This window comes from Morus notabilis, unplaced genomic scaffold (genome assembly GCF_000414095.1).
Source record: "Morus notabilis unplaced genomic scaffold, ASM41409v2 Scaffold262, whole genome shotgun sequence".
Taxonomy (NCBI): domain Eukaryota; kingdom Viridiplantae; phylum Streptophyta; class Magnoliopsida; order Rosales; family Moraceae; genus Morus; species Morus notabilis.
Window position 1 is genome coordinate 482170 of NW_010364747.1, and position 15764 is coordinate 497933.

General features: G+C 32.9%; 1 protein-coding gene across 1 annotated transcript; it reads right to left on the reverse strand.

The window, feature by feature from the left end:
- Positions 1–216: 216 nt before the first annotated feature.
- Positions 217–5511, reverse strand: LOC112093278 (GDSL esterase/lipase EXL3-like). The gene is made up of 5 exons (XM_024171409.1): positions 5211–5511; positions 2184–2314; positions 1819–2052; positions 1076–1331; positions 217–789 (listed from the first exon to the last, which is right to left on the reverse strand). The coding sequence occupies exons 1-5, from the start codon at positions 5473–5475 to the stop codon at positions 605–607; spliced, it is 1071 nt and encodes a 356-aa protein (XP_024027177.1). The 5' UTR covers positions 5476–5511; the 3' UTR covers positions 217–604.
- Between the last annotated feature and the right edge of the window lie 10253 nt (positions 5512–15764).

Consider the following 15764-nt stretch of genomic DNA (forward strand, 5'->3'; position numbering starts at 1 on the left):
CAACTCTTTTACCTTCTGTCTAAAAGAAAACTTTTTTACTTTCTAATTTTTTCTATGATAATACGTAAGAACTCTCAAAGAGTACAGTTACCACTTCATGATCTGTAAGCTGAAAAGTTATTTATAAATGATTTCGATAATACAGGTGGGAAGAATAAAAAGAAAAACCATCCATTCTTTTTGTTCCATCATAAGGGATAACTCCGTTTGCCCGCGACCGTTAGCATCATTTAATAGGAGTTGAGGTGTAAAAGTTTTGATGAGTGTCAAATTTTTATTGAGGGGACAACAAATGAGATGAGAATTAAAAGACAGCAGATCTGGACTCATCAATGGCCAGACATGCGTGTACTGTCTATCAGTAATACACATTTATAAAGTGACGCTAAACAAAAATAACATTAATAATATTGGAGACTGCAATAAAGCACGTTAGTTACAGAAAACTATTCGTACGTATCTCATCGTACGATTGATGAGTTGGAAGAGAGATCAGGCCCGTTTACTACAGAAAACTATCAGTCTCTCATTCGTACGATTGATCAGTTAGAAAGGCAGAGATCATGTTGAGCAGGTTTATTTTACGTTGTAAGAAAATAATAATCTACTCAAAGAGTTGTGGAACGAGTTTCGAAACAAGTGACTTGAAACCTTCTTCGGTGGGATGGATCGAGTCCCAGAACACATAAGCAGACGCATTCGAACAAGTAGTTGAAGTCAACTTGTTACACAGAATCGCCGTCTCTATGGCTCCAGTACCACAACACCCCTTATCTGATATTCCGAAGCCTGGATAGATAATTAATTTCACAAGCAAAGATATTGTCAATAACAGAAGTACAAATTAATCTTGATAATGATAAATACATATCTTTATCATTTTATTTTGTTTGTTTATTGAAGAAAATGGTAAACGTATTTTTGTAGTTTAGTAAGTTAATGTCTTTGTATGGTAACCATATACTAGTTCAGGTAAATCATATTATTTCGAGCCGAATAAATAAGTTGTAAAAGTTGAAAAAGATAATATTAAACTTATGCAGGATTGGAGTTAAATAAATTAAATTACGCTCACCATATTTATTGGGTTCTAGGATGATATGAAGAAGAGGATTATAAAGATCAACATAAATCATAGTGGATTGAGGAAGTTCACGGCTTAGGGAAGCTAACTGAGAAGAGAGCTTGGCGTTGAACAATTCAACTGCTTGGTTATAGTCCTTTGCACATTCTCTTTCACTGCCTCCTCCAATAGTTCTTGAAAATGGAAGGCATCCCACTGGTGATGTATTAAGAACCGCGATTTTTCTTGCCCCTATATTGTATAAATCCTACTCAATTCTGCATTAATTAATCGACTAAAAAAAGAAAATGTGTGTGTGTGTGTTTTGGGAAAGTCTCAAATTCGGGATCCAAATCATTTTTCGTGTGACCTGGCATCGCAGGTACATCCATGTAACACTTGATTTGCTTTAATATATAATACTTGATCATAACGGTTTTCGACTAACGTTTGGTTCATGGATTAGAATTATGTAATTAGAACTATTTTCGATTTACGTATATTTTTTGTGAGAGAAAACACTGTAACGAACCATGAATCATGATTCAAATCATGGTTTGAATCCTCCAACCAAACATCCCGTATTCCATTAAAACAAACTCAGTGTTAAACTAACGTACTAACGATGGTATCAATATCAAATTAGCTTGGATGTCGAATTAGAGATATTTTGTAAAAATACACACGCACACACATATATATATATATATATATATATAATACGATAATGATCAGAAAATTCATGTTATACGTACCCTGAAGAAATTGGAAGCCCATGTCGCCAAAAGATCAGTGTAGGTTGGAACATCATATTGTAACTGTCTAAGTTTAGTTCCAAAGTACCTGAATAAGATGTCATTGGTACCACTTGATATTAAAAAAAGGCTGTTGGCGATGATGGTCTCTGATCTTTCTTTCCCAACATCTTCTTTAAGCTTTGCCTTGTATTCTTTAAAGAATTGCAGTTGATCTGATTGTGGGATAACTTGCTAATCGTATTAAACATATGTGTACACGAATTAATGAAATGATAAATCATCTGTTTAACTTATAGATGTTACGTAATAGAATGATCATGAGAAAGTTAATTACGTCTTGTAAAAGTAAATATATTACATACGTTTATTTTGGATGATAAAGAATCATATCCGGAGCCACCTGAGGCAAAACACAAGCCTGTTTGCAGATCTTTACTTCGCAAGTTTTTGTCATGGTATGAAGGCAGAAGTTCTTTAACTCCCAAGGCTTCAGCTGCAAGGAAAAAAATGTTATTCGCTTAATTCGCTGAATATATATTTCCATCGAATTATATACATGCACTGTGCGGTTTTCCTTGTTAAATAAAAAGTATACGTATACTTTTATTATATTTGCAAATCTACATTGGGTTATCACGTACTTGATGTACGTGATGGAAATAAAGGTGGTATGGTACTACCACGCTATGTTACGCATATCTTTTCATTTATCATGCTTTTTGAAACTGTCAAATTAATTGATATTTTTTATAAGTTAGAATTATTTATAAAAATTCTTTCTGAATTATAACTCATTTAATATTTATTAGAGTCTATTTAAAAGATATACTCAAATTATAATTTTTAATTCTAACACTTAAAATTTTTAATTTTTTTAAAACACTATAATAAAATTAATAATTTAATTTTGAGTATATGAAATAAATTGACCTTTATATATATGATGAGTATGAATCGTTAAAAAAAAAAAAAATTAAGCCTTTCTTCCGTTAAGTTATTTAATAGAATGGACACAGGTCATATTCATTGTTGAGAAACGGTTGAAATGACACATGTTAATTTGTTAAGAAATATAACTTAAATTCTAAATTCAAATCAATAAAATAAACGGGACTTATATTGAGTCAATGGAAAGGAAATTGTGGACTTGCACCACACGGAAAAATAATGTTGTTTTTAATAAACATGGTACTATAGCACAGTTATGCCAAATTAAATGGATGGTGCCATGCAATTTAAAGGCTCTACTCTGTGATAGAAAAGTACTTTTTGTTTTCAATAGAAATAGAAAAGTACTTTAAGCTTTGCTTTCTTTTAATTACTGACCTCTGACCCAATCATAATAACTTAGATCCCTGTCTAAAATTTCTTGGCCTAAATCATGTCCTAACCAGTAATTTTATGACACTTTATTTAGGGTCTATTTAGTTAGTTGATTTGAGTTTTTAATTTGAGTTAAGATATAATTTTATGTGAGCATTTTTTACTGTAATAAAAAAGTTAAATGTGACTGTTTCTAAGAGTTTTTTACTGTAGCAAAACTCAAATTCTAAACTCGAATTGATGAAATGAACGGAACCTTAATACTTTAAAGACTTGCACATCAAATTTCCGTCTATTACTATCGTTAAGTCTGACGTTTTCTTTCTCCGTAAATCCGGATAAGAATCTTCTTCCCTCATTATTTTTTAATGGGAGTTCATTTCACCAACTCTAATTTTTTATTGTAATAAAAATGTTAGATATAATTATTTTTTATAGTTTTTTACGGTAAAAAAATTTAAATTTTAAACTCGAATCGATAAAATGAATAAAACCTTAAATTATAATTTTAAATTTGAGTTAAGTGTTTAGAATGAGATTAATTTAACATTTAAAAATTGAGTTTTGTGTTCACTTTCACTAAATCTAAATTCTAATTATACCCAAATGTCTTCATTCTTCTGCGAAAAATATATTGAATAATAAACAAGAGAGAACAAAAAACACATCTTGCTAGGAATTGTCAGGATTTTTTCTCTCTAGTCTAGGGTTTTCTAAATTCGACACTTGAGTTAAGAGCTCCAAGCCTCCAATTGGAAATTTAATGGCTCCTTCATATTGGAGAGGGTAGTAATTACTGGCAATTAGGAATTTAGTGGCTCCTTCAAATTTAATGGCTCTGTGGAGGGTGGGGATTTTGAAGAGTGAAAGACGCCCATAATTGGAGAAATCAAGCCTTTTTTTTTTTGGGAGGTTGTTGGAGTTTTAGGGCTCAAGAAAGATGGGATTCGGTCTATTCGTCTCTGTTGCAGAAGCTCCAAGTTCAATGAATCTACTAGTTATCACCACACAGATGATGTTCTCCCTTTTGTTTTTCGCCTTTTTGTGACTTGTGGTGAAATAATTAGTTACAGAAAAAATAAAATAAAAAAGTTCAATCAGATTAACAAAAGACGTTTTGGATAGATTAGAAAAAAAAGGACGTTTTGGATAAGAAAAGTGAAAACAAAGAAAGGAAGAGGTTAGTTTTACTCTGTAGAAACAACACGTCTTGGAGTACCAAAAACAATAAAGAAGGAAAAGAAAAGAAAAATGTCTACCTTGCCTTTATGACTGTGAATTGGATTCTGTCTAAAATTTCATAGGTAAACATTAATTGATCATCGTTAAACCCTAGATTTTACTTTTGCGGTTTAAAGGGCATTTTTTTTGGACGTTGGTGCTAATTTTGGACATGGAAGATTCTAAAAAAAATTGTGGATATGAAAGTAAACTCGTAGCTTTTCTCTACTAATAAATTAAAAAAAAAAAAACGTATATGTAGTATCACCAATATGTACATATATATAAATATAATTTGTATATAGGTGTACTGTAGACAAATATATATACAAGTTAATTTTCAGCAAAGAGAAATTGAAAGAGAAATGTCGCATGATCAGTAGTCACTCATGACGGGACCAAGGTAGGCTGGGCGACAACATGAGATAGTGAGTTTTTTCTAATTTTAATATTTATATGGATTTATTTTCATCACAATTCAATCATACCTTATAAAAGTACAATTTAACTTTCACTCCTTTCAGTTATAGAAATTACTAGTAATTATGACCAAATTGGTCTAATCCACAATATAATTCAAACAAAGTATTACTCCAACATTTATAGAGAAATAAAAAAAAAAGGTAGATGGAAGCAGAAAAGAAAATTAATGAAGATAAAAAAAAAAACTTGAACGAATAATAGATGAAGAAAATTATTGTACTTCAAAATTTTTGCTTTGCACAAATTGTTGGCTCCATTTCTCAAAATTCAATAGTCACGCTTAAAATCCAATATATACATATATATATATATATAATTCCCCATGTATATATAACTAATATATTCATAATTAATGTGTGTACCTATCAAGTCGGAGATAACTTTTCCATTGCAAAATCTCCCTGTTGGTTTCCTTCCGGGGAAGTCTTTTCCATAAGGAGGAAAATTGCACTTGGTTATGGAGATGAGATGGTTATTGTTGCCTGTATCAAGAAATGAGTCCCCAAACGCTTGAATTGCCAAAATACTCTCATTTCTTTGCAGTTTTGTGGCTGCTCCTGCAGTGCAGATCAATAGAAGCAGAAGGATACATGAGTAATAATAATTAAAACAAAAGCAGTACTGCATTTTCTCAGTCGTTTATTATTTGCCCTCTCCAAGATGTGTATTTATCGTGTATATCTATATAAAAACCAAAGCTGGCTTAAGGGTAAAGGCCATTATTTAGACAACTGCCTAAGGCCCCATTAAATTGAGGCCTCTTATTAGGACCATTACCTTTACACCTCAGCATATTGAACATATTAATTATATTTCTTTAAAAAAACAAATATTATTTCTTAATATTAATCTTTCTTAACACTTATTCTTTTTTTTTTCTTCCAACAATTGATTATGTATTGTCAAACTTCTCTTGTGGCATATTTGATATTTCAGTTCAAATATTTTTAAATGTTTTTCGAAGAACTGTTTGGTTGCAAAGCAAGAACAAAAGGGGAAAAAAAAATCACTTAATCTTACTATAGCAACTGATTATATATATGCACTTAATTTTATTCTCACAACTAACTAATTTTCTTTCAACCTTGCTCTTAATCATGCTAGCTCTCAAAAAGGTTCTTCTAAGGAGTTAAAAAATAAAAGATGGTAAATAATATTTTATCATTTGTTCTTAATTTCATTTGATTATTTGTTCTCTTAAATATTTTGTTATCATATTATAGTGATGTGGTTATTATTCTTAATTTGTACATGCATGCTGCATGCAAAATTTTTTTGAATATTGATTGATGAAAAAGTTGGGAAACTGGTATTATAAATATTAAAAATATGTATGACGTGGCATTGATACATGTCGCACACAGATTGGCACGTTGCTTTTTCATTTCCAGAGAATTTGGATTCAGAATGCTATCTAACCTGACTAATTAGATATTTCCAATATTAGTGCAAAAACAAATGCTCAACGTCCGAAAAGTACTGCAAACTATATCTGATGGGTGTGATTGTATTCTGGGAGAGAATTGATGCAAAACTAATTAATAACATAGCTTCCAAATTTATTGAAACGTCAAATCAATATATGGATTGCACATGAAAAGTTTGAGATAGGTTATTTATTTCATAGAGAAATTGGGATCATGATTCGGGACGTAGCTAGCATGGGACCGAAGCGCCCAAGTGGTGAAGGCCTATGCTAAAGTAAGTAAGAAAGTATGTTAAGGTTAAGAAGTCACTTAGTTGAACTATAAAGAAAGAAGTCACTTAGTTAAACTATAAAGAAAGGGAGGTTAAGATTACGAAGTAAGGTCAACTGGTTAAAGAAAGATGGTTATGAGATCGCTTAGCCGCTAATTAATAAAGTAAGGGGGACAGGCTGGACGGTGGGGGGCTTGACTTTTTATTTTTTAAATTTATATATTAAATTTCATTACACTACAAAACGCCCGTCCTAAAAAATTAAAAATTTGTTCTTATTCCTAAAATTTGAATAAATATCACAATTTTACACTTCAACAAAAGTCAATTCATCACAAAAGCCCAATTACACTAGATGACCACCTTGAAGTTTATATTATCTATGTCCTTTCTAATGATAAATAGCTACGTTTGAAAGGTATTAGTTATCTTATATGAAAAATATTTAGATTGGAAACCAATAAACTTATATTCATTAGTTTATCAACTTCTGATATTATCATTAATTCTATAGTGTATACTACTACTGTGAGAAGGGTACTAATTTCCGCTATGGATAAAATTGAATGATAAATTAATTTATAAATTATATTTTTATGTACAATAAGAAATATACCTTAAATAGCTTTAATATTGAGGTTATTATACAATATTTTCAAGGCATTAAAATTTGTCGGAGACCCATTTCAAAATATATATTTATATATATCGGGGACAATTGTAGTACATTAATTTGTTGAATTTAATTAAAGTTTTCATCATTATTAGTCAATCGTTATCGTAGCAATTAGTCTTCTCTGACAAAATTTTCTGACTTCATCACGGTTCGCATATAAATTGATAAGTAACTAGATGATGTACATGCTTACTAGGAAAAAAAAAAAAAATACTGGAGATACATGTTAAAGAGCTAGCTACGAACAAGCATAACAACCGCGAGTGCAATAAAAATATTGACACGTTAATAACAAACTATATATATATTGGACAGTGATATATATATATATATATATATATCATGGAATTGAAATTAAATTTTTAAATGTTATAGTTTCCAAAGACATCAATGTAAAACAGAATTTAAATATCAGAATAGTTTGGATGTAACAATGTTCTCACGATGATTAAATGAAAAAATAATACAACAATATCAATCAAATGTAAAAAATATTTGACTAATAAAGATTATATATGTCAAATTTTGCTCTAAAAAACGCACTCTCATTCGAGAATGATTCTCTCACTTGAATGCTGGAGTTTAGATTACATTGAAGATGCTCTAATTTGTTTATTTTTCTACTCTATGTTCATTTGGAATCCCGTATTGTAGAGTTGTCATCTCCAGCCATTAATATGCCTTGGTTTAATTGATAGGGTCATTGACCATATACTTCTTTATTATGCAATTTAGGGTATTTAACAATTCAATTATTGCTCCAACAAGAGAGAACATCGAAGAGTACTATATGTGGACGCTACATAACCACTGAAGTTGTGCGGCCTATGTTGCTATAAGAGTGACCGATAACTACTTTTGTACCTCGCTGCATCTATATTATATGCTTAGTTCATACTGTTATATATAGATCGAGAAATTATTACTTACTACTATGACATCTTGTAAAAACAGTTGCATGGATCTTTAGTTACAATATTTGCCACTAAAGGAAAGGAAGGGATCATATCTATGTCGCAAATGAAAGGAAATATGATTTCGTTGACCAGATTTCTTAAAAGTACAAGTATGCAAGAAATTCGAGATAAGATTGGTTAGCTAGAAGGATATAATTATCCCCATATATATATTTTTTTGCTTGAAGATGTAATTGCTAGTTATTAATACTACTTAAATGCAATCATAAACGCACACAAGTCACTTGTACTACTACCACGTCGTCTACATCTACTGCTGCTACTACAAGAAAAGTCTACTAACAACTACTGATCCTGCTAGAAGAAAAATAAATTTGCTACATTGAAAAATGTCTCCAAGTGATAAACAAAATAAAGACTATTAAGTACCCTTTTTAAATAAATAAAAAAAGCCTATTAATAAGTACTCTTGTACTACTAAATTTGTAAAACCAAATTTTTATACGTAACTTTCTAAGTATGTTTACAACATATTAAGACCCGGAACGAAAATACTAATTAATTAAGAACTAAAACTAAAATTTTCAACGAGTGAATATATATATATATATATATATATATAAGTTAATAAATAAGCCAAATTACTGTTTTCGTCCATAACTTGTCTAGTTATGAACCATAACTTGACAAGTTATTCCCGGTTTTTGTCCATTACTTGTCTGGCTATGAACCATAACTTGACAAGTTTATCCATAACTTATCTGATTATGAACCATAACTTGACAAGTTATGGCTTGTTAATTTCTATAACTCAAAGTTAGCCTATATACTTTCTTAAGCTTTTCATATTGGCCTATTTCCTACTATTTCCCTTCAAAGAATTATGCATGTCTATTAGTCCACAAAATGGTCCAGAGAAAACAAGACGAGTTAATTAGAGAAGAATCAAACGATGAAGAGTGTTGGAATTGTTCAAGTTTAAGTATAAGAACAAGGTTTGTAGCTTGACAATCAAAGTCTCATATTGGAAATTTATAAAGTGAAGAAGCAATTTATAAGCCACCTCACAAGTGAGTGGGTTGACGAAGTGGCAGCAAGACAGTCTCTTGTGGCATTTTTGGTGCTTATTAGGCGTAATTGTCGCTTGGCACCTAAAAAAAGTATATATTTTAATTTTACTTTTAAAATTCAGATTTTAAAAAATAAATTAATACATTTTTAAGTTTCTGAAAGGTTCCAACCTTTCAAAAACAATGTAGTTTCAAATTTTACAATTACAGAAAGGTTACAACCTTTCTGATTAGGTAACAGTTATTTCTAAAGGGTGCAATTAGAGGTTGCCATTTAATTATAAATAAGTAAAACGTAACCAGAAAATATTACTCTCTCAAATCTCATTTTCTTTCTTCTCCAGAAAAATACGTGATATGTTCTTGGTGTTTTTTTACTTTTGTTCAGTATTAAAACACATAAAAAGACTTGTTATATACTGAACAAAGCATATTCCTTACGTGTTTCAAATGAAGTGAGTAAGATTGATAGAGATGGCCGTTTTTTATTTTATTTTTATCTTTTTGGGTTAAAAAAGACTTCGTTAATGGAGCAAATTAAAGAATGAGAAATGAATTAATCTCTTAGGGAGACAGAAGCCTTAATGGAATTAGGCTCTGCAACCTTATTGCCTTGCACAGAGGTTAGAACCCGGCTTTAGTCATGCTAATAATTTAACTAAACTTAAGTTAAAAACTGTATTTTATCAGTAGAGTACTTTTATCGTACCCTTTTTAAAAAAAAAAAAAAAAATTAACCACCAGCTAGATTATTTTCCAAAACCTCATTTGTTACATGGGGAGTTTTACTACATGGGGAGTTTTACTACTATGAAACATGTAGAAAGGAAGATAATCAAGATTAAGTTGATGAAAGAGATTCCATACAAAAATTCACCATAAAGAGATTCCAAGAAAAAAATTCAAAGTACTTAAAAGAAAAAAAAAAAGAGAAAAATGTCAAAGACTAGTTGTTCAATTTTGCTTTTATAGTAATTTAAAATATCGTTTATTGCTACAAACATCATTAGCCACTTTAAAACATGACTAAAAGCTTTCTGTTTAAATAATTCGCTAAGGTGAGTTCACCACTAAAGATCACTATGGTTATTTCTTAAGGTAAGTACTTCACTATGGGGAGTTTACTACTATGAAACATGTAGAAAGGAAGATAATCAAGATCAAGTTGATGAAAGAGATTCCATACAAAAATTCACCATAAAGAGATTCGAAGAAAAATATTCAAAGTAATAAAAAAAAAGGAAAAATGTCAAAGACTAGATGTTCAATTTTGCTTTTATATAAGTAATTGAAAATTTCGTTTATTGCTACAAACATCATTAGCCACTTCAAAACATGACTAAAAAGTTTCTGTTTAAATAATTCGCTAAAGTGAGTTCACCATTAAAGATCACTTTGGTTATTTCATAAGGTAAGTACTTCAACTCCACGAATATTTATATATATATACATATATATATATATATATATTGGGATAAAAGTATTTTAGTATTCTCTATAATAAAGTTTCTCCATAGCTAATACCCTGTATTTTTTTTAATAATATTAAAATGATACCTTCACCTTTAAAAAAATATTTTTTCGTTACACTATAAGACTGATTTTTAAAATATAAAATGTGCATTCTACAATTCTCACTAATTAACAACAAATTAATAATTTTTTTAAAAAAAAAAAATTAAGAGATCCTTTAAAACATTTAAAAATTAAAAAAACCAAAATAAGTTAAAATGTTTTGAGAATTTTTTTTAAAGTTATTAGTTTCTATTTGATTAATGAAAAGGACAGTTTGGACATTGTATGTCCTAAAAATCAGTCTCACTGCACTGAAAGAACATTTATTTAAAAGTGAATGTACCATTCTAATATTATTAATAGGGTACTAAAATAATTTTTTCTTTTTTTTTTTTGGCTGGATGTGCATGAAAATAAATTACAAGACAAATATAAAACATTGTCATAAATATAACAGTAAGAATGAGACATCATATTTACGACTAATGAACCTAAATATTGTTCTTGTTTACAGATCGAGTTGCCATTTAGGAAAGTGAAATGAATATCCCGTTTCAGCGCAAATTTTCCCAGGACTTACTGCGTTCTTCAGTGATATTTCTCCCAGAGCCCGTGCCTTCATCTCGCTTCTAAACTCCTGGTAACCATTTCCTGTCTATCCCTCTTGCTTTTACCGCATTTAATCTATCCTGGTTCCTGATAGATTCTTCGAATAGGGGGAAATGACTAAAAACTGGTATAATAAGAGTATTAGGAACTGTTCTGACCTTCATTCACAGTTTTAGAGTAGCCACTGGGACTTTGAGCAATTTCGGATTTGTTTAATATTCTGGACTTAGCTTGAACAGTCGTCGTCACGCTTGAATGGTCGGCGTCTTAGTTGAATAAACGACACCTTAGTTGAATAGTCGACGCCTTAGTTGAATGGTCCTCGTCTCAGTTCCTAGCTCTAACCAACCAGGATTCCTTGGTTTCTTAGACCCCAAACTGATTTTCCTTCCCCTCGACTTATAGGACTAACCTTAGGTTCTTTTTTCACAGTAATGGCACCTAGAAGAAGGCTACGTCGAGGGGGAGTACCCGTCGTCAGGCCGGATTTGTCTCCGGCTGCGGAGTCTTCCTCTATTCATACTTCCAGTGACCCACTCCTAAGGGATGTCGAGGACTACATCCCAAACCCGAGGGACGACGAAGACAGTGTGGACCGGATGATCGACGGTAGTGATGAGGGACATGCCGCCGAAGCTTCCTCTTCTGGTGGTTCCCTGATTAGGGGCTCCGCCGATGGGATCAGCGGCCGGGATACAAATATTCTGGTCGCGTCTATGGGGCCAGACGAGGATCGGCCATGGTTTATGGCCGACTTTGTGGAGCCAAAGACCCGTGATAGGGACATCATCCACGGTACCAAAAGGGGCGCGTGGATGGTCGCTGGTTTAAATTCCTCCTGCTAGACCCTCATCACAGGGCGAGTCAGCCTCCCCTAGGGTATCGATCTGTATATACCCGGGCCATTACTGCGGGGATGACTCTCTCCATTCATCCATTTGTGAAGGACTTTTGCGACCTTCACGGCATCTCCCCCACCCAATTGGTGCCAAATTTCTGGTGTATTTTTGCCAGCATGTGGATGCTTTGGGACCAAAGGTTTGACGTAGAGGTGCCTTTGGATGAATTCCTTTTTGTATATAAGCTCTGCCAAGTCCCTAGATGCGAGGGATGGTATTTCTTGGGTTGTTATGGGCGGTTGGAGCTCAAATTTAGAAGGTTAATAAGGGGACTGCCATCGTCGTCTCATGGATGGAAGCCCATGTTCTTCCTAGTTAAAGGCATGTTCGACGTCCACCCCGAGGACAAGCCCTTTAAACTAAAAGGGGTGAAAAGGTCCTTCGGGATGCTAAGTATGTACCTTTGACTGCTTTTCCTGTCGCCGTCAGGTTATTACACCGCTGACCCTAATTTCTTCCGTGCAAGATCGCCCCCAGCTCGCTGGTAGCACGCTCGCCCGGGTTAAGACAGCCTTCAGCTATTCAGAGGACGAGGGCCACATCAAAACCCTTTTGACTCGGGAGAACTTAGAGCATTCTGGTCTCCTGTTATCCCTTCCTGACTCGGCTGATACTGACACCGTCAAAGACTTTTTCCATTTTACCGCCGGCGGTACGTTTTTATTTATTTATTTATGCTTCGACTTCCACCCTCGGGCTGCGCTTGCTAGGGGACAAGAGGCGCTCAAAGAAGAAGCCTTGTGACCTGTCGAGCGAAGCGGATGTCGCCGGTGTTCTGCTGAGGCAACCGGCTGAGGAATCCTCTACCCAGAAGGCGCCGAGGCCAAAGAGGCCTCGTCATGAGGAGACCCCTGCAGTGGGAGCTGAATCTATGCCGGTAATTGACATTACCGATGCTCCCGAGGCTTCTGAGGCTCCTCCGGAGAAAGAGGCAGTGCTGCTTCCGGGGGTGAGGGTCTTTGACCCGAAGTTTGTTGTGCCCGACATTTCCTGGGGCCAAATAGACGCATCGCTGAAACTGCCCCCACGCTTTTCTCTCCTCTTCCAGGCCATGTACGAGTTCTTTTTCGAGCCGGATTGGGATAGCGCTGTCGATCTTTCTTTGCTCGGCCGCGCACGTTGGCAAATCTCCTACCAGATCCATGTAAGTTCCTTTTTGCTTAGCGGATAGCACAAATATACAAATAGCCCGTCCTAAAAAATTAATTCTAAAAAATTAAAAAATATACAATATACAATATTAGATTTCATATATATAGATACAATATTCAAATTAAATCTATATATACAATATATAATATTCATATATATAATAGATTTCATTATACTAGAAATAGCCCGTCCTAAAAAATTAAAAATTTATTCTTATTCCTAAAAGTTGAATAAATATCACAATTTTACACTTGTATCATTGTACATGTTTACTAGCAAAAAAAAAAAAAAAAAAAAAAAAAAAAAAAAAAAAAAAAAATTAATTTCAAATTAATTATGACAATGACACACACATGTATCATTGTATTTCTTTATTTATTGAAGAAGAATGTTAAAAGTATTCGGGTGGTACAGTAATGTAATGTTTTTGTATGGTTATGAGTAACATAGATTTGATATACATAACTAGTTCAAATAAGTTATGTCCGGTTCTTTTTATTGCTTTGACTTACAATTCAATTTTTTACTATAGTCTCACAAAATTAAAAAGCTTTATAGTTGAACAAGATAGTATTAAATTACTTGCACCAAAAGGAATTAAATATATTAAATTACACTCACCATATTTATTGGGTTCTAGGATGATATCAAGAAGAGGGTTGTAAAGATCAACATAAATCATAGTGGACTGAGGAAGTTCACGGCTTAGGGAAGCTAACTGAGAAGAGACCTTGGCGTTGAACAATTTAATTGCTTGGTTATCGTCCCTTCGACATTCTCTTTTAATGCCTCCTAGTGCTGGAACTTTGGACGGGTAGATCGCGACCGTTCGAAAATACCGATTTTTTGCCCGAAGTCCGACCTGACCCGTCTGAAAAATTCAGGCGGCCTGCCCGAGCCCGAAAATGCCCTTAAATGGGCTGCAGGCTTGTATTTGCTTGCCCAAGCCAGGCTGGGCAGCCCGAGCCCGCCTGAATAGCCCGAATTTTTTTTTTAATTTTTTAATTTTTATAATTATTAAGTTATTTTGTGTTAAAATTATATAAAAATTAAAATCAACATTCAACAAACATTATTAACACAATTTAATAAATAAATTTTGTATATTAATTTTTAAATTCGTAATTCATGATTGTCTCGTTAAAAACCTTACTAAGAAAAACCCAATTGGGACAAAAACGTGGCAAGGAAAAAAGAATGCAATCATTTTGTGACGAATTACAAATTTTACAAACTTACAAAGTTATACAATTACAATGTCAAAAGTAAATACATATTTACAAATTACAAATTTACAATTTAATTTGAAGCTGAAGGATCGTTTTCAAAATTAAATGTTAATTGATTAAATTCATTGATCCATTCTTGGCTTGCCGGTGAAATTGTATCCTGTAGACGTTGATCGGCCCGATCCCAATCCTTAATGCAGACCAAGGCTTCAACAATGCCCCTTTGCAATGCATTCTGACGTTCCTCAAGTATTCTTCCTGTCGTACTGAAGGCTTGTTCGAATGAAATAGTGGAGACTGAGATCGAAAATATATCCATTGCCAATCGAGTTAGGATTGGCCAAGTTAATGCCCGTGTCCTTCACCATTGAACTAAGTCAAATGATTCTCTAGTACCTTCGACCACTAAGTCTTCACTGAGGTATGCCATAAGCTCGTTGAAGCTGCCGCCGCCACTGCCATTACCACTTGTTGATGAAGATCCACTCCCAGCTTCTGTTTGAGTTGTCCTCTTTTTCTTCTTTAACCCGAAAACATTCAAGAATGAATGCGGGTTTTCGTCTTTTCGTTGTGGTTCTTGTACTCTTTGAGTTTGTGCTTCTAAACCTACTCTCATATTTACTATAGATCGAATATATTTTTGTCTTTATTATTAGAAATTGGTCTGAACAATTGATGCCTGAAAATTCACCTAAGTTTTCTAAATCACTTTCTAAACCTTCTAATTTTAATCTAGGATCAAAAATAGTACCTAAGCCATACAACAAAGGCAACTTAGACCAATATTTTTTAAATTTCTTTTCCATAGAATGGATAGGAACTCCTAAGATTGTTTGCTCCATATATTCACTAAATAAAATACTAATTCTTAAAAGTTCACGTAAAGCTAAATGTGATGTTGGGTAATATGTTCCACTAAGTTTTAGAGTAACTTCATAAAACTTACCTAAATATTGATACAAAACGTCGGCAATTTGCCAATCATATGCGTCTATATGTCCTACTCCTACTTTTGCACACATATAGTTTGTTATAACATCCTTATAGGGGATACGTCGTTGAAGCATTATATAAGTTGAGTTCCATCTTATGGGCATATCTAATGCTAGTGCTCTAGGAGGTATATTTAATGCTTGTAAGAACCTAAACCA

Coding starts and splice junctions, on each gene's coding strand:
- LOC112093278 (XM_024171409.1), bottom strand. CDS start 5,475: ATGCAGTACTGCTTTTGTTTTAATTATTATTACTCATGTATCCTTCTG. Junction 2,315..5,210: donor AGTTATCTCCGACTTGATAG/GTACACACATTA, acceptor TTTTCCTTGCAG/CTGAAGCCTTGGGAGTTAAA. Junction 2,053..2,183: donor CTTTATCATCCAAAATAAAC/GTATGTAATATA, acceptor TAATACGATTAG/CAAGTTATCCCACAATCAGA.